Raw genomic sequence first — 25,364 nt, forward strand, 5'->3', positions numbered from 1 at the left:
CCCGGCTGCGGAATCAGCCCTTTCCCACTTCCCCACTTCCCCGGGTTAACTATTAAGAACGCGATCCCCAAGGTATTAAACCTACTTTTAGTACATATTTACAATCCTCTTTATTCGAATCTGAAACACAAAACTTTCATCTCGTCATGACTTCTTTTCCACCAGCAAGCCTTGCCGTGAAAGATGCAGGACTCCTCCTCGCCAACCCCTACCTCCCTATGGAAGCGGGTGTGGCCTACGCCGAAGATGGCATTTGTCACATTGCCGCATCAACCTACATGAAAGGTAGCACCGGTGCAATGATAGACTGGTGGTTTGGCTGGATCCATAGCACGGAGCAGTACAAGATCTGGCATCCACGCGACCATGTATTCTCCGATTGGGAGGGGCCCCGCGAGAACAACAGCACATACATTGGCGGCCACCATCTCGTCCATGAATATATTGGAGGTGAGCTACAGAAGCTGAAGATCTCATTTAAAGATCCAAGTGAATACTTCGGGTCCAACTGGAAGGACGCCTTTAAAGAGGCCGGGTACTCCACAGCAGTGTGTGGACGTACTGGAATGTGGGATGACGAGACGGGCAATGTAGTCTATGTTGGACACTTGATCCACTTGATCAAGGACGAACCTGATGGTGTGCGGATGCGATCTCGCTTTTGGCTGGGAGATGTGGAAGGAATTACGGACCCGGAGATCAGGAAGACCAATGTGCCACAGAAGTTTGCAATGGGCTTAATGCAGCATGCTACAGAGGAGATGGCTATCCTGGCTACTGTTCTGCCGGAATTATATGCAAAGTACTCGAAGGACTCGGGAGAGAAGCTGTGATTGGGTCTATGAAATCATTGTTCAAGATAGACTTCAGAATTTAGGTCTATTCTAGCGGAAACCTATACCCGTTCTTCGTAGTGCCAATTACTCACGTCGGTGGATCATGACGCTCACGAGCGAGTGTCGCTAAACGTCCTATGATGTCCTCCATCTGAGCTGAAATCCCCCATTTTGATGCAACAGTCCTCAAAATAATCTGCAGAGAATTAATTTCATCCAACAGATTTATAGATACGATGGTATCGGTTCCATCACAGGTCAACTCTTTGAAAAGATCCTCCATGCTTGGACTCTGGAGTGGAAATTCTTCAACTTCGTTTTCAATCAGCTGACGAGACCATACATCTAACCAGTTGTATTTTGCGGGGATTCTGATCATGCTTTGGCTTAACAGACAGATGATTGCCATCACCATTGCAGATGTGAACACAGCAGTGGGTATATGCATCGTGTAAGCTTGGCTAAGTGGAAGGTCGTTCAAAAGACGAGTGATTGCTATTGCATGTAACACAGCACGGTAGCAATCTGCTCGTCGAGTCCAGTGTGTCAGATCAAGATGATCAGCACTGCCTTTGGCGTGGATCCCGCCAAGCATCTGCGGTAGCTGGTATCGATTGCAGAGCCACCGGTAGATTGATATTGAAGGTGCCGTCATTTCGATAAGAACACAATGCCACCTGATGAGAATCTGCAGATGATGGATGTTTGGGGACGGTGAAAGGGATGCTATGTTACCTTCATAGATGTTGAGCAAGGCTCTGATGACTTGTTGCTGAGAAACAGTGCCAAAGACTACACCTCGAACCTCGTGAAGATCAGAAATCAGAGACTGAAGTCCCTCGATAATAACAAATATTGAGAATTGCGAAAGCTGCAATGGCATTGTAGTATACCCTGAGGAGAAAACGCGAGAAAATGCCTCAGACACGGGTATTCGGACTGACGTCGACCGCATCATTTCAGAAATCCATTCGTCGGCAGTTTCCGCAGCAAAGACAGTCTCCGAACAGGTGGTTTCGAGACTATTAATCAGGTGTCGCGCACTAGCTGGAGAGCCAGACGCTTGTGAGATCAAGCCATCAAGAACATAGTGACCCAAAATCGCTCGGCGTTGAACTTCTGCAGCGGCCCAGCTTCGCCAAACAGCGTTTTTCTCTGCATCTGGTGACTCGATACTCGGCATTCCTTCGGATACTACATCGCGAACAGAGAACATGCCCGATGTTCTTGCCCAGTAAAAGCCCAGTCCGTGAAAAACCGATGCAGTTGTTCGAATATTGACATTGCTTGATAACAATGCGTATGTCTGTCCCAGGAGAGCGGTTAAAACGAGCTGAACTCCATCACAAGCATCCCACAGTCCCCGAATCTCAATCAAGGTCTGCCAGGATGTAGCAACTGCCGTATGTCCCAATCTCCAAAGCATTTCGCCTTTCTCTACGGCGCCTGATTCACAGACAAATAGTGAACCCAAGGCGACCATATTGAGGAGCAATGGTGGTATTGATCTCTGAAGTGAAAAGGTCTGCTCATGGATGACAGGAAAACTCGGAGACACTCTTTTGAAAAATTCATGAAGAGAAGCATCCAGGAAAGCAGACGTAAATCCAGAGTGATGAACATCCGAATTCAGCTTCCTTGACAAGTCGTCAATCAGTTTGTAGATCTGGTCCAATGCCATGTTTCCAGGACCCTGAGTCGGTTGTGCAACTTGCGCTTCCATGTCTGCAGAGACAGGGAAGTGCAAGTTGTCAGTTGTATTTGAGCTTCCAGGGAAGTCTATCAGTGGAAGTGGGACAATAGAAGCTCCATTAATATCGGACATGAGCCATTCGAGTAGGTTGTCGGATTCGAAGAAATTGGGAGGCTCAGAGAAGGTTGGCTGTCCAAGGGGATTGCTCTGACGTAAGGCAGGTGCTCCAGTAACAGAATTGATTGGTGCTGGAGCTTGAGATTGACCACGGTGAGGCTGGCCATTCTCTAGCGTGGTGGACGGGTCTCGAGTGTCATTCTCGTGAAGTCTCATGTGTCTTCCCAGCACATCCTGGCGCCCGAAAGATCTGCCACATTGATTGCAATGGAAAGGCTTCGAATTTGAGTCTATGGCTAGATTAGTATTGAAAAGAAGACAAATGACTATCGAAAGGCGTACGGGTTCTTTCATGTCTCTAGGTATTGTTAGTGGGTGTTCACCAGAAAGCTTCAGGGGGCAAAACGTACGCGAAGATGTTCCAACTTGGTGTATCGCTTATTGCACTGTCTACATGCAAATCTTCTTGATGCTGTCGATTCCTCCGCTTGTCGATTTGCCAATGAGCTCATCCTGAAACGCGTGCATCGACCAATCCTGGCAGTGAAATGCAGGTGGGTGAAGTGGGAAAGAGGTGGGGAGTTGGATGTGGGGACTTGCCTGCCGAATCCGTGCTGAGCCGAGTGATTATCTTAGATAGTTCATAGGTAGAAGAGAACATGAAGAATCTGAAATTTTCTTCAAGATCATTATATGAAAAGCTTACAATGACTATTATAATACGGATGAAGTTAGTGGTCTAGTTCTATAGTTCATAGTACCGCTTCATGTAGGAGCACCCTAGATTTTCGTTTCTTAGTAGAAAACTGCGGCGACAAAGAAAGGGAGACGACCACATCGGCTTCTTTTGACCCTTACTATGTGGTCCCGATAAGTGTAGCTCTTCCACATGCCATGGCGATCAGGAGAGGTATGCCTGGCTTGAAGTTTTGAAAAGCCGGATATTCTGCTCCACAATACGTATCTACCCAACTGCTTTCTATCCAATTCCATAAAACTTTGCCATGCCGCCTCTCCTGTCGCTCAAAGAATTTCTCATGTATATCGCAGCTTTCAACGCCAGAGACTACAAACTCCAACATAGCTTCTACCATGATGATCTCAAGATGGTCATCCCCGACCCTGAGATTGGAACTCTATTCGGATCAACTGGCATTATGAACCATTATGACTTGGTTCATGCGGATGCTCAAGAAACGGTCGTCCCAATGTTTGTGATAATTAATGAGAATCGGATTTTCCTCAGTATGGAAGCCTACTTTTTCTACACCAGAGCCACAGACAAGGCTGTTCACAGCCACAAGGTCAAGCCGGGCGATGTTATTCGCGTGAAAGTCTGGGCTGTCTACGATATGCAGGATGGGAAGATGGCGTGCATTACTTGTAATGCTCTTGGTGATGAATTCTTGGGCGAGGTTGATGTGGATGAGCTTATTACAATCAGTTGGAGTCGCGCTGATGATGATGTGAAGATTTGTTGGAAGGATAAAGGAGCTTTTTGAGACTGCTAGGGACGGCACGTGTCTTCAAATCAAGGAGAGGCCTCTCGATACAGCCTGATTAGTATATGTTAAAACTTCAACCTATCACCGTGGATGTTTTGGAGTTTTCCTTGGTCAAATAATTATGCTGTGGTATGTAGGGTGGATTTGAACGAGTCCAAAAATCAATTCATAAGATGACCAACGTTCTTTTTCATTGATAAAGATGAATAAAGTCGACATGAGCCGTGATGAATTCGTTAGAGCCGGCTGACAAGCTATGTTTCTAAAAAATGGCCGTGTCGGAGTATAGCAATAAATTACGCTTCGCGGGCCTCAAACAACACCAAGATCGGAGTGATAACGTGGTCCCAGGTTAGCTTTAACGTGCAATGGGCATTAATTTCCTGGCCATCGACGCGCGATGCAGTGTCTGATTTTACGGCTATAAGCGCCGATTTCCATAGCTCGCTACTTGAGGCACTTTGTCTTGTACCGAATCTTCTGTGTACGCCATCAATCAAACAACAAGGGTATAGTATAAACGCGATGATGGCTCTTCGGTCAAAGGACGGTGATTCGGCTTAAGTACCGACGACGAGCGTATATTCCGGCGTGGATGAGGTTGTTCAGCCGCAGATGGACAGCAGCCAAAATCTATCCGCCTCCCTGGAAGATGTTCGTGAAGTGGGCATGACGAATACCCAAAACAACTTGTTTGTCCTGGGAAACCGGTTGGGGGTCTCTCTCTCCATGAAACGATGCTGGTCAATCCGATTGCGTACGCACTCTCTGTCGATGCTCTAACGCACGATGGACTCGGGGATTTATCTCGCATTGATCTCGATACCGTCTGTAATTTGATTGTTTCTCCAGGGCTTGAACCGAGTGATTTTCTGGCACGGAAGCTATGGCGGCTGTTCTGCGAGCGCTTGACATAACGAAGGTTGGGTATGATGGGAAGAATCTTGAGCCGCCGCTTAAGGACTATACTCATCAATGAGCGTGAAGTGGGCTGTCTCTGGGCTGTCAATATTGTGATGTGAATACCTTTTATACTATTGGATGTATATAAAAGCTTTCCTATTAGTGAACCTGATTGGCAACTGAACACGTTGCAGACAAAAACACCGTGTTTCAAACAGTAGGCAGCTAGCTAGTCAAGCATGACTTGAAACAGCCTCATTCAAATCCACAGGGGTTTCGACGCTAAAAATGCAGGGTTTCAGGCACTAGCCACTGACAAGCTCACAAGAATAAGCGATGACGTTTGAGAAAGATACCGCAATGTAAATGATTGGCTACCCAGACTTATGCAGGACCACGAAGCTCACATGCATTACAATGCATAGAGAGCTTATATCAACAATTTCAAACGCATCCATTGGGTATTATGGTCGGGATCTCTAATCACACATAGAAATATGGATGAACGCAGCAGAAAGCACAACCCGGACCTCCAACCCAGGCCAAGAGACATTCAAAAAATCAAAACCAAAAAACAACGCATGGATATAGGACCTGGAAAGGAGACACACGGGCACAAATACGGAAATCACAGAGAATTCTGAGTCGGGCACTTCATTTTCATCAATCGCAGGTCCACCATAACCTAACTAGCAGCCGCTAAAGGGGGTCAAGGTAAAGACATTGCGCGAAGCGCAGGCAGGGAAAACAAAGAATAAGCAGACGTCACGGCATGCCAGTAAATACGGGTCATGAAGTGGATTCGTGAATAAAAGGAAAAATGGAAACGAAACAAAGCCTGCCATCTAGGTAGGCTTGTCACATCCGATGCGGCCCAAAAGAGCCTTGCGGTCACTCTGATCGAAAGGAACACGGCCGCGGCCCCGGGCACGCATGGAAGTGGCTCCGTTGGACCGGCGGCGATCCAAGCCGGGGGCGGCGTCATTTACGACGGGTGTAGCACTAACGCTTTCCTTAGCGGCCAGCCGTACGGAACCGTTAGTTGCTTCTTCGACGTTGACTTCGATTTCGTCCTCCTCATCGCTGCGGGAGTCATCGGCGGCGCCGGTGCAAATGACACCGTATGCGACGCGGACGATCATGGTGAACCAGACGATGGACAGTATCTGCAGGGACATCAGGAAGGCCAGGAAGATCCACTTGATGGTGGCGTTCATGCAGACGGGGTTCTCCAGGCTGCGGAAGGGTGCAAACATGTATGCAAACTTATTGGGGTAGCCGTCGGTATTGGTCATCTGGCCGTCAATGTAGCAGCCGTAGGGCACTCGGAGGGGAATGTTTTTGTGAATGGACCAGGTGAGTATATTATAGAGGATGTGCCGTGTGACAAACCAGGTCGACATGAAAACACCAAAGGCAACGTTGCAGGCGTTCTGGAACTTCAAGTACTTAAGGATCTTGGCTGACTGTCAAGATATGTTAGCAAGGCAAGCTCTCTCATCTCGTGTAGAGACAAACGTACAGGAAGCAAGAAGTCGACAATGTCCATCAAACACAGAACCACGTTGGACACATTGTAGAATCCATAGATATAAGCGGAGGTCATAAGAGTGCAAGTGATAATGTGATGAGACAGCATCTGGTAGTGGTCCTTCCGCCTCTCTTCCACGTGGATGACGAATATCTGCTGAATGAGGAAAGATAGTTCCACGAGGAGATACCATTTCATAAGACCAGAAAGCGAGCGACCGGGCCACTGTTCCCAGATGGCGTCGAGTTCGAACCAGTATTGAGAGTTCTTCCACAAAAACTATATAGCGCACGGAGTAAGTCAGCTATACACATTCCTCGCACTGTTCCGCGGAAAGCACGTACCAATCCCACGCCCCAAATGAAGCCATAGTAAAGAGCCTGCCAGCCTTGCTCTGCAAGACGGACAGCACCCTTTCGCTTCAGGCCAGCCTGGCGAGCCAATGGCTGGAGAATCCATTCAATCGCAATTGCGCGAATCGCGGTCAGGGCCAGGGCGGCGCTGACAACGAAGGAGACATCATTCCAGCCCTGGACATATGAGTTTGTGGCGGCGTCGTAGTAGGAAATTTCGAAGAAAGGTTGAGTATAGGGACGGAGGGAGGGGTAGAGGTTGTGGAGAGCCAGTAACATGGCCAGGATGGTCAGCGAGATTCCTGCAGCGCAGAACGGCAAGTTAGCGGAATGAAAGTAGCTTTCGCTGCCGAGACTACCTGGACAAAGCAGCGCGGGCAGAGTGCCTTGAGCGCCTTGAGCGCCTTGATTGCCCGGGTAAAGGACAGCCTGGTGTTGGTTGATATCTTACCGATCTGGTTGACGACCACCCATTCGCGGAACGTGGTCTGCTTGGCCGGCCGCGTGCTGGGAACATAAAGTTCCGGCGACTGCGCGGGCGCAGTCTCTTTAGCCATGACGAGATATTTGGCAAAAGAGAAAGAACTTCCAGTTGGGGGGGGGAAGAGGGAAAGCGGAGCGGAGAGGGTCGCCGGGGAAGAAATGGCGAGGGTTGAGTCTCGGCACCAATTAATCTGAGGAGCGGGATGGGTCTGGAAACCTCATGAGCGGAGCCGCCGCGCGGACACCTTTTCAATAGTTTGAGTGCTTAATTCCTCCTCTTCCCAAGGCGTCGAGAGAAGATCAGACGAATTGTCTTCAAAAATTTCCAGGAAAACGGGGAGCGAATCCCAAGTGCAGCGAGGCGAGTGAGAGGGGGGGAACCGGTGAGCTCGATTCTCGTTTCAAGTCCTTCAACACATAATGATCGACACTCCCACACCGCCTCATGACTGGCGATGTGAAATTATTTAAAGTGTTAGGAAGGGCTAGATTTTACAGGGTCCAAGCTAGGCCCCAAGGAGGCTCGTGTAAAATTGCCATACATTCGGTTGGTTGTTGACATCTATACTAATGCGTCACTCCAAACCTTCCGTCACCCCGCGCACAAATTCATTGGCGTTCATTCCCAACTGCGCCAAATCAACACCACCCTGGCCTGCCATCGCCCGCGACACAGCTCGAGCCACTTCTTCTTGGTCCCAGATATTATTGATCACTGTTAAATTTTCCTTTCCGGGTTCGGCGAGTGCGCTTCGGTTAGGGTTCTCCGCCGCAGCCACAGTCTGCCAGTATGCATCGTCGCGAGCCTTCAGGGATCTGTCTCGGACGACAGCATTACGAGCCACACTCGAGGCGTGAAGCTTGGTGTTGGCGCTCGTGATCTGCGTTAGGGCGGCGGAGACCGCATTGTCGAGCTGGTCCACTGGGGACGGTGGCTTGAAGAAGAATCGGTTTGTAGCCGACAGGTAAACAATTAGCGAGCACGATACATCGCAGAGCACGAATGCCAGCGGCCGCAACAAGGTAATGAGATAGTAGAGGCCAGAGGGGGGTCGCTGGCCAGCTCGCACGGCGGGGGATGCCGACTGAAGCGCATCATACGTAGCCACGATCCAAAGATCAAGAGCAGCCAGCGCCAGGCCGGCAATGGTGAACTTGGTTCGCCAGCGAGCAGCCTCCCGGCCCGCAATAGGCGCGGATGTAGCCACGCCTAGGATCAGTAGGTGCACTATATGCGGCAGAAGCACGTCGAAAGGCAAATAATAGATCAGGTATGAGTTGAGGTTGTCGAAGGAGCAGAATTGGCACGAGATCAAGGCATCGGATCCAAATGTAAGGTACACTTTGCGTGCGCCAACGGAGGTAAGCTTCTCGCGGAGCAAGTTGTCGGCGTCGGTCAAGATCCCATCGGGCCGGAGCCTCGTGAGTCGGTGGAAGATCACATCGGTTGGTGTATTGATGCGCGATCGAGTCAAGTTGAAAATATTGGGTTCGGGGGCATGGGGATTGAAAGGTAGGCTGAGGACGAGGAAGAAAGCGATGCTTGCGAACAAGACATTTAGCGATCGACTAGCGGCGGCAGAGAGGGCGCACGCGGGTGGGCGACTCGCAATAGATACACGGAGGCCACGGTAGGCATTGATCAGGCGAGGGAGAAGGATGGGACCGAAGAAGATGAGGAGCGACTTGACGCTGCTGGCGGTTAGACAGTGCGGTGCGGAGTGCGGAGATTCACATACGTTCCCCAGGAGATTTCGAGTCCAGCCATGTCTGCAGCTAGCAGATAGATATTTCTACCTCATTGGAATAGGCCAGATCGGGAGTGAAATCACGGAGGTGGAGGGGGGAGGAAGTTGGAGATCGTCAACACGTATCATCAGCGCGCCGGGGCCAAAAGCGGTGCGCGGAGACTCGGCGGTTATACAGTAACAGCCCTCCCGAGAAGAGATTCTTCTGGAAGTGACCACTCATCGTCCCCTTCCACATATTTTTTGACATCTTCAAAAGTTCAAACATCTTACCCTCGACTTTGATCGTCTATTCTGGGTTTCTACATGATCTTTGTATCTTGGCTCATGCCATGCTCCTTTCATCATGAACATGGGTCTCATTGAAAACAAAACTAACGCCTGCTAACAAAATAGAACAGAATTGGAGAATACATGCAAGCGCCCCGTTCACTCTTCCCGAGGAATTCCAGCCCAAAAAACGCCATGTCCCTTAGCTCCTAGCGAAATGCCAACGCCTGAACCTCTCCTTGCCCGAGAACTAAACCTGGTTCCCGTACATTGCCGGGTGGTGCGTCAGATCTGGAATAGTCACCCCAGCAGTATCTCGAGAGTATCTTGATGAAGCGTCGTCGTTTGCCTGGTGACCCGGCATAAGGTGGTTGTTGTCGGTGTTGTTGTTGTTGTTGTTGTTGTTGTTGTTCCTGAGCGGACTCGAGATCTTCAGAGGGAAACGCGACAACCGGTTGGTCATGCGCTTGAAGGCGGGCTGTGGCGAATAGCTAGGGAGGCCTTCTTCACGCTTCATGCTGAGCTGGAACGACCGGCGGCTACTGCTGGTCCGGCTGATGGATCGACTCAGTACCTTCTGCGGAGCCACGGCACCATATGCTCGGACGTGGCGAGCGCTGACGCCCTGGCTGCGGTCGGTGAAGATGAATGTCTAAAGACTGGATTAGTCTCAATCAATTTGCTGAACTATGAGTGACATACCGACAGAATGTTGATAACGCTCATGACCATGGCCAGGACACCCGCTGATATAACGATACGCCAGAACGCCAATCCCAGATGCTTCTGGTCCATTACCTCAATGTTCAGGTTGCCTAGCATGGCTACCCCTAAGATCATCATGATTCCCGCAAGTGCGAGGAAGCCTGAATCTTCACCGAATAGGGGCCAGTTGCGGTTGAAATAGCCTCGGAGGATGGGCAGCTCGGAAATGATGAGAAAGACTATATGCTGTCAGCTCTCGCCCTAAAGTCATGTAAAGACACCACCCACTGCTGATAAGCGCAACCACGGCATGAGTGACAGCTTGGAAAAAGAAGAATCCGTTCTGCATGTTGATTTTGACCAGCATCACAATGCAGGCGGCGATCATGTCGAGAAAGACGACGATATTGAGGGCGCGGACGGCGTTGAGAATCACATAACCTGGACCAGCCAGAGACTCCTTGAGATTTCCCATCATAATTGCTGGTAATTTCTCTAGCGGTTCGCAAAGAAAGTGTAGTAAACAAGCGGTATCGATGGAAGGTAGAACTTGGAAGCAGCGTGGATTAAAAGGACGGGAAGTAAGCAACCGACCAGCAGAAAGCTTGACGTCCCAGAGAAATTAGATAAAAGAAGTGAACAAAAGAAAGAGGTCAGCTCGAGGATATATTAGGGAAAAAGGAAGAAAAGAAGAGAGGCGGCGAAGAATATACTCCATTCACACCTTTCCACGGCGCGTCGACAATGGGCGACAATGGGAGTCTCCTAGAATAGTTCCTGAAACAATCACTAGGCCGATGCGTGACAGGACAAAGGGATATAATTAGGAAGCCCCTCGGGACCGGGCTTTCTTCAGGCAATAGACGTTTCATAATCAGATCCAAGGCAGCGATTGGCATAGTTTAAGCGCAGAGATCTAAGTATTGAATCAGTGGCCCGATTTACTAAGCTCAATCTAGACAGAGCTCTATTGCCTTCTCGACCACGTTTCAAAATAGGCGAATGAGTGGCTGACAAGCACCGATGATGGTTCGCGGTGAAACCAACCCCGTCCTTGGGCGCTTGCTTGTTTCGGTGGTATTCAACTAACCTTGTGACATGACACCTCACACCCTCCCTCAAGAGGATGAAAGGATCATTGAAACCCTTGGGCACGTTCCATGAGTCTCTCCATGATACATATCTACTCCTCGGGGTCTCCAGGTCTAGGGATCGGGCCGAGGCAAGATACCAATACCGCCTCGACGCGCCCAGTCAAGCGCCCGCCAAAACATACCTTTTTCGGCATTTGCGAAGAGACAAAACGTGAATAGCATCTTATCTCCCAGATCAGGATAAGCATGGAAGTTGAAAGAATGCAAGTTCCTTGCCACCGGGCCCGCTGATTCGCGGACCTCAGTGAGGCCTTTTTGGCCGCCGGCGATGAAAGGCCCCGCCCCCGCCGACTTTTTTTTCCTTCTTCAACTATCGCATCACCCTCAAGCCTCTTCTCCTTCCGCCTTTATTGCAACATGACCCGGGGTAACCAGCGGGATACTGATCGGGCCAAGGCCCAGAAGAAGCTTTCTGCCGGCGTTCGTACCCCCATCGCCAACCCCTACTTCAAGACTGACCCCCCAATAGAAGAACAAGAACACCATGTCGGGTACTGAGTACCAGAAGTCCAAGGAGGATGCCGCCGCTATTATGCGCGAGAAGCAGCGCAAGGGTAAGTTTCGCGATTCCAGCCATTGAGACCCCGGGAAGACACAAATCTGACTCTTTGATCCTACAGCCGACGAGAAAAGGCAAGCCGAAGCAGGCGGGAAAAAGAAATAATCCCAATGCGCCCATCCCCATATATCACGCCCTCTCTTTGTCCGAGTTCAACAATTCGATCCGAATGGAAATGTACACATGTACATACCACAGGCTATACGACTGCCATTGGTGACAACCATCTCTTGGATACTGTGACGAGGCAAAGGTATATGGACCGCGTAGAGGACTAGACCACATGTGCCGGCCGGCTCCCTTTTAGCGTTACTTTGTGCCGGTGTCCAGCGAGGCTTTTTGACTCCCAAGGCGTTCATTCCCCATTGCAAATACCCATATAAACCCCATCGCGAGAACATATATACGAGTCATGATAGAGACCTGCTGAGATCAATTCGCTGATCCAGGTGAATTCGATCTATTGTACATTGTTCTGTCCGTAGGATACCCAGTAACCCTTCGCTCTGGCTAATCGAGTCTTCCAGGGCCATTTGGGCGCGTCGGCCTGAGTTGTAGGATATTCCGGTTCAGTATCATCTTTATCCTGGTAAAAAACCTCATCAACCACCGTTTCCAAGTCAAAGTGGCGGACAGTATGATCAACAAATGTCCATAGGCTTTCCCCTTCCCATCCAACATCGCGCGCAAATCGAAGAGCCCGGCTGACGCTTTCTCCTCGGACTTGCTGCTCAGGGACTTGTTCAAGAAGATATTTCCCAAACGCCCAACCTGATATATCTCGCGGGTTAGCAAGACACCAGTCGAGCGTCGGGTTGATCAATATTCTGGCTAATTCGACCGTCCAGCTTACGCAATCTGTGACATCAGTAGATGTGTTTGCGAGAAGAAGATGAAGCCGCCGCATATAATTGAATGCATAATAGTTCTTGGGATGCAGTTCCCCAGCACGAAGAACAATATCGAGCTCCGCTCGCTCGAGTTTCAGCAACTCTTCCGAGTTGAAAGATCGAATTAGGAATAATTGGCCCAGCACCCATAGACGATGCGACCACAGCGTCGGAGATTTGGTATGCCTATGTAGCGGCGAGCATTGATAGGAAGCCAGGAGCGTCAACTCCGTCTCAAGCATATGTATCATCAAAGGAACTTGGTCCGAGACCTTCAGGCAATGCGAGACAGCTGCCAGCAGCCGGCGTTTCCGCCAATTACACGCGGTAAGATGCTCACAGTCAAAAAGTAGCATGATCTCGGTGATAGGTGGGCCAGATATACTCGCTGAATCGGTTCTCTTTTCCAGAAGCTCGAGTTGGAAGTCATCGTCGGACATGGGCATCAGACGCTTGATGAAAAGCTGTCGTGCGATCGTGAATGCTTGAACCAGAGCCTTCTTAGTGATACCAATCGAGCATCCATCCTGAAGGAATGAAGAGCCTAGGCTCGAAGGAATGATCTCGATCTCAAGCACCTTGTTGTCCCGAGAAGAGAGGACGGCGGCGAGACCATGGAATGCATTTTCCGAGGTAGTCATGGATAACCCAGACTATCGCAGTAATGACACTGTTATAGTGAGTTCTCGGGTTGCATGACCCTTCGATCTGGGTTGCTGGCAGCTCTAAAGATCGGAGAAAGTGCGCGTGGGGAGGAGCATGTAAAGGCGGAGACGCACATCGGCGGCTCGTTGCGACTTCCACCCTTCCAGATCGCCTAAACGTCATTTCGCCATCAACCCGCGAAGCTCGGCGACGACAGGTGCTTCTCTGAAACACTATACAGGCAGACGTGTCCTTTGTGAAGCTTATCATCTAGCTTCTGGCTCTCCTCAGCCCGCGCCACCCTGATCAATTACCCCCGGCTGCCTGACCAACCCCCGCCATCATGCTGTCGCTCATTCTCACGGTCCTCTTCGTGCACATCGCAATTTACCTGGTGAACACTATCGGCGCAACTACAATCGATGCATTGGTACGTGTACTGATATTTGGAGTTGGGGTAGATCCCAGAACTCGATTGCACGTCTCGGAATAGCTTCAGCTGACTCTCGCCTTCTTGTTAGTTATGGCACCTCTACCTGAAAATACCGACATCGACCTCTCGAAATGCCCGCGAGCAGCAGAAAAAGAAGAGTGAAGCCACGCTGCTAAAGCGCGAGATGAACAACACTTCCTCACAAGACGAGTTCGCGAAATGGGCCAAGCTCCGCCGCCGACACGACAAGGCCATGGAGGAATACGAGAGCATGAGTACGCACCAACTAAATCTATAGATTACAGAAACACCCAACTAACACAGTACCTCCCTCCAACAGACAAGATGATCTCAGCCCAGAAAACCTCCTTCGACTGGAGCGTCAAGACAGCTCGATGGCTCAGCACGAACGGCCTGAAAATCTTCCTCCAATTCTGGTACTCGAAGACCCCCGTATTCGCGCTCCCCGCCGGCTGGTTCCCCTATTACGTTGAATGGATCCTTTCGTTCCCGCGAGCACCGCTGGGCTCAGTGAGCATCCAGGTTTGGAGCAACGTGTGCGCGACGACGATCGGAGTCGTGGCCGAGATTTTGGGAGCAATGCTGGTGCAGGCTATTGGGCAGAAAAAGAATGCCGTGCCGGCTAATGGCGACAGTAAGAAGACGCAGTGATGAAGATACGACATGTCCTAGGGCTGGTGTACATTATCATAGGCGTGGGAGGATTTAGGTCTACGGTTCAATGAGTATAGCATAGCCATTTGCATTCGAATTCAAGTAATGTTTGAAATTCCATTGGGTATCATAACTAATCATAAAATATCTGCAAAGTAACTAAAGGGTGAATGTTCATCAGATAGAATAAATCGTTTCTCGTCAAGAACCCCCTTGGGGGTCTCAGGGCTTGACTCTATGATTGGTATATCATCACGCGAACAAAAGCTCATGGCAGCGAAGGAGGAAAAATAAGTTCAAGATCGAAGAGTCCGGCCCCTTCGACAGGGCATCTGCGACAGCAAGGTCACCGCTTTGCCATAAGCTACAGACTCGAAAAAAAGATCATAGAACTCCTCGCCTCAAGAATGAGCCCCATTGAGTTACCTCATTCGTAAGAATGAGGGCAATCGCATGACTATCGAACCTCGACGAAAGGCAACCCGATACAAGGAAGACCGAAGTCCCCCTTCCCCTCTCCAACCCCAAACACACATCCCATTGTGACCGGCTTCCCGTCGGATGGTGCGTAGGGCTGGGAGGGAGTAGGGCAGTAAGCCGCTATCGAATTGCTTCTATGGCGGCGCGTTTCCGCATTGCCTGACTTGGACAACTTTGGCGAACCAAAGCGCAGGATGTCCGGGGACTTTCTCCCAAAGCAAAGGGAAAAGAAGCAAGCTTCCTTGTGTGTGAGCTTTGAATGCGATTCTTTGAGCGAGGAGTTGAAGAGAAGAAGTGTTGGTGGGAATTTCAATTTTTTATTTGTCGGGCAGGTCATGTGATTGGACTAGGTCGAGTTGGGGTAAGCGGGTCATGTGATTTGTATATACCTGGGGCTCATTTGAGTCCGCGGTTGCGACTCAGTAAAATGCGCCAACACATGTACTTATTTTCATAACCCGATTTCCCAAACTGTTAGATTGCTCAAGCAATGCCAACACAAAAGTACTAAATGACGGAATTCTTTATCATCGACTCAACAGTATCAATGACACTCTTTTCCAGGCCAATGTACTCCCACTTGCCCTCCTTGGTACCATCGGCGAGGATTCCCAGACTCACGCGCATATCCCACCCCGTCGGATGAACTCCAGGAGGTAATATCTGGGAGGGATTACCCTTGGGGACCCGATCAGCAAGGGCAGGGAAGTTCTTGCAGATACTGTTGACCACCAGTTGGGGTGATATGAGACCTGAGATGAGGATAATCCGCTGATTTGCCGCCGAAGAGTTTTCTAGCGCATCTACATGACTCCGGGCCACGTCGCGAACATCCACCTGAATGTAAGTAAGCATATAAGCCAAATTCTCTCGATTTCCAGCTTGCATCTTGCTAGACGGCAAAGATGTAAGCCCTGGCGGACAACTTACAAAATGGTAGAAAGGGAAGGTTACACCGTCAATCTCCTTGTGGGTTCCATCAATAAAGCTCGCTATGGCAAAATGATTGGTCTCATTGATAGATTGAGGGCCTGAGATCGGGTGGATCATTGGGCCAATGATGATGTCCGGATTGATTACGGCCAGATCAAAGGAGGTAGTGTTCTGCTTCATGAATTTCCACGCAGCAGCCTCGGCTCGTGTCTTGGACACGTTATATCCCAAAACGGGATCATTTCTGTCAACTGCTTGCTCGGCCGTCACCTGTACCAGGTCAGATCAAAAGAATGTTTTGATAAAGCAGACGCCAGCCATATTTACCGGGTTCCAATCCTTCTCCGTATACGGCTTGCCTTCCTTGGACATGTCTTCGAAGGAGTTAAGCATGGATACGGCACTTCCCAAGAGAACGAAACGCTTTAACGCGGTGCCACCATGCTGATGGGCAGTCTTTAGGATCTCGGTGGTCCTTTCAAATGTGAGCTGCGACTCATGCTGGGACATTTCAGGCAGTCATCTTACCCCTTTTCTGCAGGCTCGATCATCTCTTTTCGGATATCAGACACTTGGAACTTCAAAGGTGATGCCGTGTGGATCACATAACTGTAAGGCGTCTTTGGGCTCTCGAAGAGATGGTCGAAAGGTTTAGCCGATGTGAAATCAGCGACGATTACAAATTTCACTTTATTTTTCCAAGATGGATGTGTTTTCATGACATCTTCCGCTTTTCCTTGGGAGCGCACCGTTGCAGTCACGGTGTATCCACGCTAATGGTAGATCAGCCAGCTGGGATTTAGGAATTTGAACGGTATTTGCCCACGTTTATCAGGATGGCCAGGATATGAGAGGCCACAAAGCCATTGGCACCCGTCAGCAAGACGTGTGGGCTGCTATTTTCGGCACTTGACATTGCGAAGAGCAAATGGACAAAGATTGTTAAGAAGGTTTTCACCAAATCGTAGACCCTTATGATTTCGGTATTGGATTATGGCACCGAATATATTAAAATAAAAATTTGGGGGGAACTTTGGAACTTCACGGATAGCAAATGACGCTTTCATTTTCTCATACACAACGGAGACGCTCTGGCCTGCTTGAAATGTGGCGGGAGTTGATCGATCATGCTGACGTGATATAGTACACCTCTGCTTTGGATGTATTTGGTTGCGCCATCCTTTCAACACTAACATCATGTTGATCAAGATGCATTATTCAATGTAACTTATCATTTATTGGTATACTACTAGTATTACTGATGAGAAGACCTACTTTCTAGTTTGAAATAGCTTGAAATGGGCATTTACGAAGAGTAAAAAATATATAATAAATAAAGAGAGCTACGCGGACAGTTAGAAACGAGCTAAAATCCCCGACGGAGCCGATCCGCGGGCGGTAGTACCCCTTCTTCTTCTAGTACTCGGAAGGTATCTTCCAGCTCCTCCCATGTATCCGCATATCCTGTCCATCCCAGCTTCCGGGCTTTGCTCATACTCGCCACACAGCTCCAGTCCCGGCCCATGGTCAAAACTAGAAAATCCCAGGTTGCCTTGTCCCAGGCCCGTTGATCAAGATGGTACTTGTCTCTCAGGCCAGCCCAGGCTTCATTCACGTCAGCTCGACGCGCCCACTTCTCAATATCCACCTGAAGGAAGAGTTTGGGAGAGTTTTTCACCAAACTATCCGACGAGAGGCCCAGAGATGATGCATTCGCCTGGAGAGGCGGCCTGTTCTGCAGTGGGATCGTCAACGACTCGTAGTTCCGGTACCCCTTTGTATTCGGCACACCACCATTAGGGAACATTGGATCCGGGATCTTGCATCCAAATCGGGTAGCAAGACGAGGCCACAGGTTATGGAAGGATTCTGTGTCACCATTCATCACATTGAAGATGTTATTGCCCGCACCAGGGGCCTTCGCGGCCCAGAGGCAGAATTTGGCGTGTAGGTTTGCCGATGTCCAGCAGTTGAACGTGAAGTAATTGGCCTTGCTACCTGGGAAAGGCAGCTCAGATCCTGGCAAAGCTTTGCTCACAGCGCAGTAGAGCCCAATAGAGGTGGCCTCATTCATGAAGTTCCCCCGCGCATACCCGAGCACGTCCTCGGGCAGCGTGGCGACCCATTCCCATCCGCCTTTGGCGGCGGCTTCAATAAGTACTCTTTGTTGCTCGTAGTAGAAGATAGGAGGCCAACTGACCCCTTCTTTGTTCTCTAGCAAGGGGTCATCTTCCAGGAAAGGCTGTTTGGCCTGTCCGAGGTGGACGCCGTACTGCTTGAAGCCACAAGTGAGGATAAAGCGCTTGATCTTTTTGTCGGCTCCAGTAACCTTGAGGGCTTGGAGAAAGTTGCTCAGGAGCGTCACGTTTACACGCAACAACTCTTCCGGATCCTCGGGGACCAGATAAGCACAAAAGTAGATAAATTCCGCAGAGACTTCATTAAGGTTGTCTGTCATGTCCTCTACAGAGCTCTGAAGGTCCATGGTAACATGTTGGACCTTCGGATGCTGGTTACCAGGATTGCGTCGAGAGAACGAGTAGACTTTTTCAGAGGAGCTATCTTTGATCAGGTGGTGAACAATGGCGCTTCCGGTGATGCCTGCTCATTTTTTAGCTTCACAGATTCAATTGACAAGGAAGCGGAGATACCCGTGGCGCCCGTAACCAAAGCAGAAGACATTTTCAATGAAATTGAATAATGTGAACTTTGGCACTCCTAGACTACCTAGGTAGTAGGCTGCCCTTTATAAGCTTCGGTCGATGTCCTACGTCACCGCTGTATCTCACGCATGTTCAGAGGACAGCACAGTTTTGACGTAATGATTACTTTGGACAAAATACTCCCAAGACCTCAAATCCACTAAGCCCTCGGCCATTAAAGTCGATGATAGCGAAAACAACTAGAAGTTGTAGCAGGTGCAAAATCAAAGTAGAACTCTCTTAGCATGGCCTGATATTCTTCAACAAAAGGGCCCGGAGCTAATGTTCATGACGGTGCATTTGATTCGGGTGTAATGTTTGCACATTGTCATAACAACAAACAACCACCACCCCCAAACAACCCGAACGGGCTAAGCATTCAAGTTACACTGCAAGGGCATTCTTGACCAAGAGATACCAGGACAGTATCCTAATAGCCATGGCTTTGGAGCCGGATCGACAACTTTGACGGACCGACAAATGTATTTGCAGTCTAGCGATAGTCTTGCGTAGGCAAGTGAAGTTCGGGCGTTTCTTGATTATCTGCCATTTGAAGCCATCAGGAGCTCCATGCCGGCTCTCGTGACCGGTTATTTTGACCAACCGATCGTGGCTGGGCTTAGGCACCCACGAACATAAAGAGAACTCCCCTCGTGTTCCCGGACCAGGTTTCAAGGGAATGAAACCCACGTTCACCGCCATTGACCAGATTCGCTTGCAAACTTAGAATGTATCTAGGTACCATTTGTGGGTCACGTCACGGTGGGCTTCTTCCCCAGAAACAATCAAGAGTCTTCTAAGGTCGAGACTCCATCTGAACTCTAATCCATGGTCTTCCGTGGACCATGCACTGTCCCTGAATCACCCCATGCGGATCATTGGGCTGACCAGTAGACTTTATACCCTCAGCGGCATGTCTGGGTCTAAATCTAGCCTGCCTTATATAAAGACGCGAGGGCTTAGACAGTAGTACTATTCATTCCTTACTAGAGTATGTATCAACATCAGCAATCCGCATCATGCCAAAGAAAAAATAACACAAATGTCATCGTAAGCCGTGCAGCCCGCCCTGCCTGCCAAGTATACTATGACTTCCCTCATTGCTTCAAATTATATGCTTATGCTTACAAACCCAGCGCACCAGAAAGATAGCTAGCTCTCACTCGGGCCACAGGAAGACTTCAGCCTTCCACACTTGACACCATCTTCAATGACCTCCCACCGTTGAAGCAGGAGTAACTTCTAGGGGAATGGAACGGTGGCTTTCTTGAAATAGACCATTCTATGGCGAAAACGCTCCGCGACATAAAGTGGGTCGGCAAGTCGTTCAAGTCTGTCGACCAGGTTGACTCTATCATCGTGAAACTCGAGGGCAAGAGAGCTAGCTGGAGGCAGTGGGTATCTGCCACAGTGAGTATGTCCCCAAATCATTTAGCCAGCTCTCTGCAAATCACTTAAATGAATGGGTATAAGATGTCAGTTCAGTTTGCTAACGCTATTATTTTTTCGAGGTGCGTGAGATGATGTATCAAGGGGTTGCCTCATCAACAATGATTTATGACGATCGGCCGGTGTTTGATCATTTCCGCTATGTGAATGAGAGCTTGTGGCAGGCATCATGGAAGGCAAGGCATTGGGTAAGGCAAGGTATTTTCATCTCTATTTGAAGAGATAGATAACGTATATACGTACAGCAAGCAGGGTATTATCAGTAAACTAATTCCCGGGCCACCTACACTGCGAATACTATGGCTTACCCATACAGTGACGAGAGATGAAGACTTGTATTACCGAGAATAGAAAACTTTCTATATTATTATAGAGTGCTATTGATATTCCGGTTCTATTCCCAATATGTTATAGTAGATCTTGGCATTATAGTTCGAGAACCAATAAAAGAGTGTAGGTAGTGGCACTTCAAGACGCACTGTACCATCTAGTGTTCGAATGTATACTTTTCATAGAATTCTTTTCATCTAGAAAACTGGAACATAACAAAATGCATAGAAAGGCTATGTGACAGAAAAATACTTGAAATTCAAATTTTGTACACCCATTACGCCTTGGTCTTGGTAGCCTTCTTAGCCTTCTTCTTGGTCTTGGTGGCCGCGGGCGACTCAGCAGTAGCCTCCTTCTTGGACGTCTCCTGCTCGGCCTTCTTGCCCTTCTTGGGCTTGGGGGTATCTTCAGTGGGGGCAGGGGCCTCAACAGCCTTCACGGGCTCCTCAGCCGGGGTCGCGACCGGGGTCTCGGAAGCCTCAATAGCCTTGGGCTCTTGGACAGGGACATCATCCACGCTCTTGAGCTGGGGCAGCTCGATCTCGTAACCGAGAGCCTTGAGCTTGTCGGCCTTGGCCTGGCGCTTGCGCTGCTCTTGTTCAATACGCTTGGTCCACTGCTCACGGCTCTTGCCCTTCTCGAGTCTCTTCTTCTCGATGCGGTTCCACGGAGTGCGCTTGAAGCGACGGTTGGCACCCTTCCAGACATCGGGGTGAAGTGACTCCACAGGGACATACTTGCACTTCAGGATGTGGCTGTACATCAGGTAGTTGTCCATGGTCTCGGCAACAATTTTGGCAACAGTAACGGAGGCGAACTCGACGAAGGCGTAGTGCTTAGAGCGACCGGTCAGACGGTTGCGAGAGAGGCGAAGACGAGTGATCTCGCCGAACTGAGAGAAGTAGGCGCGCATCTGGTGCTCGTAGAAACCGTGGGGAATGCGTCTGAGAGGTAATATTAGTATGTAAACCCGAGACAGCCATGAAGGCGAGTGCTTACCCAATGTAGACAGTACCAGGCTCCTCGGGGGCATCGCCCTTTTGTTGATTTGCGATCTTCTTCTGTGCCTTCTTGGTATCAGGGATCTTAGGGACCGGCTTATCGGGGTTGTAGCCCTCGTCGCCAGACTCGTCTTCATCGCCACTGCTCTCGAAGCCCTTGATGAGGGCAGCAGTCTGATCATCCTCGGCATCATCGATCTCCTCCTCGCTCTCAGAAGGCATAGACAGGATGTCTTCCTCGTCTTCCTCCTCGGACTCGACTGGGGCCTCGACCTTCTTGGCCTTGGGAGCGGCCTTGGGAGCGGCCTTCTTAGCAGCCGGGGCAGGAGCGGCCTCCTCCTTCTTGGACTTCTTGTTCGAGGTCTTCTTGGGGACGGGAGCGGCAGGCTCATCATTCTCCTCATCGCTGAGGAAGTCGGAAGCGCGCTTGCGAGGCTTGACTTGACGAGCAGGCTCGCCATTGGTCTTGGATACGGCCTTGGGAGCAGCCTTAGTCTTCGAGTCCTTTGCGGCGCCACTCTCTTTCTTCTTCAGAATCGACTTGGGAGCATCGCTCTTGGTGGCCTCGGTGGCTTTGGCCTCAACCTTCTTGGTCTTTTTGGCGGGCGGGTCGCTGACGACGGGCGCTGTTGGACAATGATTAATTAAGATGCAAAGCTTCGAGAACACTCGTAGTCGGTTAACATACCCTTGCGCTTCTTTTCTCTCTTATCAGGGGCCATTTTGGACTTGAATTGCGGTAATTGAAGTCTGCAGATCGAACGATCCTGCTGCGGGAAACTTTTTTTTTCTTGCTGATTTGCGGAAGGCGGTGAGTCCCCACAGGGCCCTTGGCAAGTCATGGACAGCACATCCTTCCAACTCTTTCAGATATTTGGGTGGCGGCCATGGGGAAGTCTAAACGTGCAAAAGACCTAACTCATGAGGAGATCTGGGATGATTCCGCCTTGGTACGATCGTGGGACGATGCGGTTGAGGAATACCAGGTACGTTCAGCCAGTCATAACTCACGTGACCGTTATCTAACTGTCCATGGCAGCTCTACCACAGCATTCAAGCAAAGGGGGAGAATGTTGAAGATGTCCTGAAACAAGCGGAGGAAGAATGTCTTCCCCACGAGGATCCTTCCCTTGCTGCAGTAGAGGATAACGCAGATGATGTCTCTATGGAGGCCGAGACCGAGGACGGAGCAGGTGCAGGCTCCATATCGCAGGTATGCAAATACAATCAGATGCGCATGGAACCTACTGACAAGACCCAGGCCCTACCGTCTGTCCCTCAAGCACAACAGCAGTCTGTTGAAACTGCACCAACTCCTGCAGCCGCCCAAGGCCCAACTGGTGCTATGCCAATGCCTGAAGCAATTCTATCCCAAGGTATGCGCTCTTTGAAATCTGATCATTGATATGACAAGAGGGCTAATCAAACCCACAGTTCAGGACGAGAATTTGAAGCGCCTTATGATGTCCTGGTACTACGCGGGCTATTACACCGGTCTTTATGAAGGCCAGCAACAAGCCAACCAAGGAAAGAGCTGATTGACTCTTGAATGATACCAACAACAACACATGGCATAGGGTTTGAAACCCCCATGTAATGGCGATATTTCTAGTACATTTACATACTGCATAAATACCATGCCGCTGAGCCAAACCATGAAGCCTATTTCTACGTGTATACCTAGCTTAGCAGTAATCGGAGACATTTAACCTTCATATACGAACGCACATTAATGCAGAGCTCAGGAGAGCGAATACTTGATACTGGGTATATAAGCGATCAATTCACCGAGAACGATCTTAGCATATTCGTGATTCAGATTAAGTTCGCCATCAACACTACAAAAGAAAGTACAGGAATAGCAAGACATCCATCTCCCAACAGAACCACTTTCCTCGGACCAACAAGAAAGGGTTGTCTTGAATATTGTCTGGTGAGATCACCTAGAAATTTTACAAAGGACCACCAGTACCACCGAGGAGGCCACCGACGATGGGAATCTTACCCAAAGCGTTGGGCTGGGAGGTAGGGTGGTGAGTGTGAGTAGCGGTAGGAGTAACGAAGTCACCGGAGCTGGGCTTCTTCTGAGTGCGGCTAGGCTTGTCATCCGTGGTATCAGCCTTCTTGTCATTAGCAGCCGAGTCATTGTCATTGTCGTGCTTGGCTGCCTGAGCAGCCGCAGCGGCGGCCTGCTCAGCTTTGTTGTCCTCGTTCTCCTTGTCGTTGGTGTCCTTCTTGTCGCCCAAACCTTCCAGCGATTGCGTGGCAGTCTGTAAGAATGTCAGTGGATGTTGAATATCAATACTATTCATATAGGGAAGACTAACCTTTAGGCCAGCAAACGCATTTTCAAGGGTTAGATCCTGGGTGGAATCGCGCTTGGTAGGCAGGGACAGAGCGATGGCAGCGAGGACCATGAAGATGGTAAGCGAGAAGATGCTGAAGCGGGCCATGATGGATTGTGAATATTAAGCAAAGAGGTCGAGAGAAGGTAAATATATTCAAATATCGAGGATGCAAGCGATTGACGATGGCGATAGAACCAAATGAGTGTTGTCTATAACCAGATAAAAACAGTTGGGCAAAGGGTGATCGGAGCGAGGTGGGAAATTAGGTTGGATTTATACTAGAACCCCTTGTTATTACAGTACAGGGCGAGAATGAGGGGGCGAAGGGCCACAGGGCGTGGGGCCATACGTTGCCAGGAGCATGTTGATGTTTTCTTACGCGTTCATGGACGCGGTAACTAGAAATGACACTCACATAAGATATTCCTCTTTTCCTGTTTTTCAGTGGCTAGAGTATGTATCTTATCGCACATGAAGATATGGTCTTGGCCGTGTACATGCAGCTTCGACCACCCCGAGTCGACAATGATCTTCAGTATTCTATGTAAGGGGAAATATCCTCCAGTCGGAGTAAACAACGAGAAGGGAGATCTCCAATTCATGTTTCGAGGTGTCTGGCAGTCAAGGCTATACATTCCAGACAAGCACGTTTTGGGTTGCATTTTCCGCATATCATTGTCTCAAGTGGTTGGCATGTCTCTCGGGTGCCCCGATACTGAACAAGCCAAATAAAGTAATGACTTGGCTATTTCAGAATCCATAAATACGCAATGGAAGATGAATGAAAGCCATGAAGAACCAATAAATTTGAAACTAACTGATTATTCAAAGACCCGACCAGTGCACGGGATCAATGGGGACCCTCCTACATTCCACAGCCTCGAAGAGACGACGCGCAGGGTTGCACGGCTTTGGATAGCTATTACAAGGTCCTTGATTTAAGTAAGAATGTATCTCCCTACTTTGACACGAACAACTCCATATATAGGGAGCAGACGCAACACGAGGGAGTCAACAGAAAGATCTTGTCCAACTATTGAGGGTTCGTTTTTGGCACGAATTTTGACCTCGAATATCATGGAATATGACGAACAAGACTTCGAATGTGCCGTACGTAAGGGGTGGGATGGGAGGCGATACTATTTAAATGCTGATCACATCGGCGATGAGTTCAGGTCCTGTAGGTTAGTTAATGGCGTCGCAGTCAAAAGGCTCCCAGGTCAGTGGCCATAAGATTGAACAGACAAACATCACATCTGCAATTCCTTCACCAGTGACCTGAGAGAATCCCAAGACGGCGACAACGTGAGTCGCACACCTGTCATAGACGAAAGTAACGCATCCCATCCCAGCAATGTGTCAACAATGATGCTTCTCTCGAAGCTTGGAGATCCGAGACCACATGTCTTTAGATTCCGATGGGAAAAAAATCCCTATTCCTAGGGAGTGTGTGCTCAAAAGCGAACCCGTTCACCTCGTGTCAAGTCAGGTGGCGGGATTAGAACGAGCATACATCACTCTGGGTCTCACTTTAAATTTGCCAGGGGAATAGATGTCCTCTTGCAAGGGTATGGAGACCGTGTGTAAGTAAGTTGAAGAAGAGAAAGGAGAGAAGAGCGTG

General features: G+C 49.5%; 14 protein-coding genes across 14 annotated transcripts; 6 read left to right on the top strand and 8 right to left on the bottom strand.

Moving 5' to 3' along the window:
- Positions 1–146: 146 nt before the first annotated feature.
- On the top strand, positions 147–833 carry N7443_004343 (uncharacterized protein; the record flags this gene model as incomplete). Its single annotated transcript, XM_056884399.1, has 1 exon — positions 147–833. The coding sequence occupies one exon, from the start codon at positions 147–149 to the stop codon at positions 831–833; it is 687 nt and encodes a 228-aa protein (XP_056742677.1).
- Positions 834–924: 91 nt separating this feature from the next.
- N7443_004344 (fungal specific transcription factor domain-containing protein) lies at positions 925–2,862 on the bottom strand (the record flags this gene model as incomplete). The annotated part of the gene is made up of 1 exon (XM_056884400.1): positions 925–2,862. The coding sequence occupies one exon, from the start codon at positions 2,860–2,862 to the stop codon at positions 925–927; it is 1,938 nt and encodes a 645-aa protein (XP_056742678.1).
- A 788-nt stretch (positions 2,863–3,650) lies between these two features.
- N7443_004345 (Casein kinase II subunit beta-1) lies at positions 3,651–4,148 on the top strand (the record flags this gene model as incomplete). Its single annotated transcript, XM_056884401.1, has 1 exon — positions 3,651–4,148. The coding sequence occupies one exon, from the start codon at positions 3,651–3,653 to the stop codon at positions 4,146–4,148; it is 498 nt and encodes a 165-aa protein (XP_056742679.1).
- A 1,751-nt stretch (positions 4,149–5,899) lies between these two features.
- Positions 5,900–7,495, bottom strand: N7443_004346 (uncharacterized protein; the record flags this gene model as incomplete). The annotated part of the gene is made up of 4 exons (XM_056884402.1): positions 5,900–6,520; positions 6,577–6,864; positions 6,930–7,240; positions 7,390–7,495. 4 exons carry the CDS (start codon positions 7,493–7,495, stop codon positions 5,900–5,902), a joined length of 1,326 nt encoding a protein of 441 aa, XP_056742680.1.
- Positions 7,496–7,996: 501 nt separating this feature from the next.
- Positions 7,997–10,622, bottom strand: N7443_004347 (uncharacterized protein; the record flags this gene model as incomplete). Its single annotated transcript, XM_056884403.1, has 4 exons — positions 7,997–9,191; positions 9,709–10,091; positions 10,142–10,383; positions 10,433–10,622. The coding sequence occupies 4 exons, from the start codon at positions 10,620–10,622 to the stop codon at positions 7,997–7,999; spliced, it is 2,010 nt and encodes a 669-aa protein (XP_056742681.1).
- Positions 10,623–11,655: 1,033 nt separating this feature from the next.
- Positions 11,656–11,962, top strand: N7443_004348 (4F5 domain protein; the record flags this gene model as incomplete). Its single annotated transcript, XM_056884404.1, has 3 exons — positions 11,656–11,718; positions 11,768–11,852; positions 11,919–11,962. The coding sequence occupies 3 exons, from the start codon at positions 11,656–11,658 to the stop codon at positions 11,960–11,962; spliced, it is 192 nt and encodes a 63-aa protein (XP_056742682.1).
- Positions 11,963–12,317: 355 nt separating this feature from the next.
- Positions 12,318–13,388, bottom strand: N7443_004349 (uncharacterized protein; the record flags this gene model as incomplete). The annotated part of the gene is made up of 1 exon (XM_056884405.1): positions 12,318–13,388. The coding sequence occupies one exon, from the start codon at positions 13,386–13,388 to the stop codon at positions 12,318–12,320; it is 1,071 nt and encodes a 356-aa protein (XP_056742683.1).
- Positions 13,389–13,735: 347 nt separating this feature from the next.
- On the top strand, positions 13,736–14,497 carry N7443_004350 (guided entry of tail-anchored proteins factor 1; the record flags this gene model as incomplete). Its single annotated transcript, XM_056884406.1, has 3 exons — positions 13,736–13,822; positions 13,914–14,100; positions 14,166–14,497. 3 exons carry the CDS (start codon positions 13,736–13,738, stop codon positions 14,495–14,497), a joined length of 606 nt encoding a protein of 201 aa, XP_056742684.1.
- Positions 14,498–15,487: 990 nt separating this feature from the next.
- N7443_004351 (uncharacterized protein) lies at positions 15,488–16,829 on the bottom strand (the record flags this gene model as incomplete). The annotated part of the gene is made up of 5 exons (XM_056884407.1): positions 15,488–15,817; positions 15,911–16,183; positions 16,241–16,388; positions 16,442–16,686; positions 16,740–16,829. 5 exons carry the CDS (start codon positions 16,827–16,829, stop codon positions 15,488–15,490), a joined length of 1,086 nt encoding a protein of 361 aa, XP_056742685.1.
- Positions 16,830–17,279: 450 nt separating this feature from the next.
- Positions 17,280–18,595, bottom strand: N7443_004352 (SDR family oxidoreductase; the record flags this gene model as incomplete). The annotated part of the gene is made up of 2 exons (XM_056884408.1): positions 17,280–18,514; positions 18,565–18,595. The coding sequence occupies 2 exons, from the start codon at positions 18,593–18,595 to the stop codon at positions 17,280–17,282; spliced, it is 1,266 nt and encodes a 421-aa protein (XP_056742686.1).
- A 1,304-nt stretch (positions 18,596–19,899) lies between these two features.
- N7443_004353 (Mating-type switching protein swi10) lies at positions 19,900–20,330 on the top strand (the record flags this gene model as incomplete). Its single annotated transcript, XM_056884409.1, has 3 exons — positions 19,900–20,025; positions 20,127–20,252; positions 20,310–20,330. 3 exons carry the CDS (start codon positions 19,900–19,902, stop codon positions 20,328–20,330), a joined length of 273 nt encoding a protein of 90 aa, XP_056742687.1.
- A 341-nt stretch (positions 20,331–20,671) lies between these two features.
- Positions 20,672–22,117, bottom strand: N7443_004354 (RNA-binding protein; the record flags this gene model as incomplete). The annotated part of the gene is made up of 3 exons (XM_056884410.1): positions 20,672–21,338; positions 21,394–22,021; positions 22,084–22,117. The coding sequence occupies 3 exons, from the start codon at positions 22,115–22,117 to the stop codon at positions 20,672–20,674; spliced, it is 1,329 nt and encodes a 442-aa protein (XP_056742688.1).
- Positions 22,118–22,267: 150 nt separating this feature from the next.
- N7443_004355 (uncharacterized protein) lies at positions 22,268–22,933 on the top strand (the record flags this gene model as incomplete). Its single annotated transcript, XM_056884411.1, has 3 exons — positions 22,268–22,381; positions 22,435–22,771; positions 22,830–22,933. Coding segments are annotated over 3 exons (555 nt in total), but the record flags the coding sequence as incomplete, so codon positions are not given.
- Positions 22,934–23,347: 414 nt separating this feature from the next.
- On the bottom strand, positions 23,348–23,848 carry N7443_004356 (uncharacterized protein; the record flags this gene model as incomplete). Its single annotated transcript, XM_056884412.1, has 2 exons — positions 23,348–23,665; positions 23,723–23,848. The coding sequence occupies 2 exons, from the start codon at positions 23,846–23,848 to the stop codon at positions 23,348–23,350; spliced, it is 444 nt and encodes a 147-aa protein (XP_056742690.1).
- Positions 23,849–25,364: the final 1,516 nt, after the last annotated feature.

Source organism: Penicillium atrosanguineum (genome assembly GCF_028827265.1).
Source record: "Penicillium atrosanguineum strain IBT 20685 chromosome Unknown utg000003l_segment0_segment0, whole genome shotgun sequence".
NCBI lineage: Eukaryota > Fungi > Ascomycota > Eurotiomycetes > Eurotiales > Aspergillaceae > Penicillium > Penicillium atrosanguineum.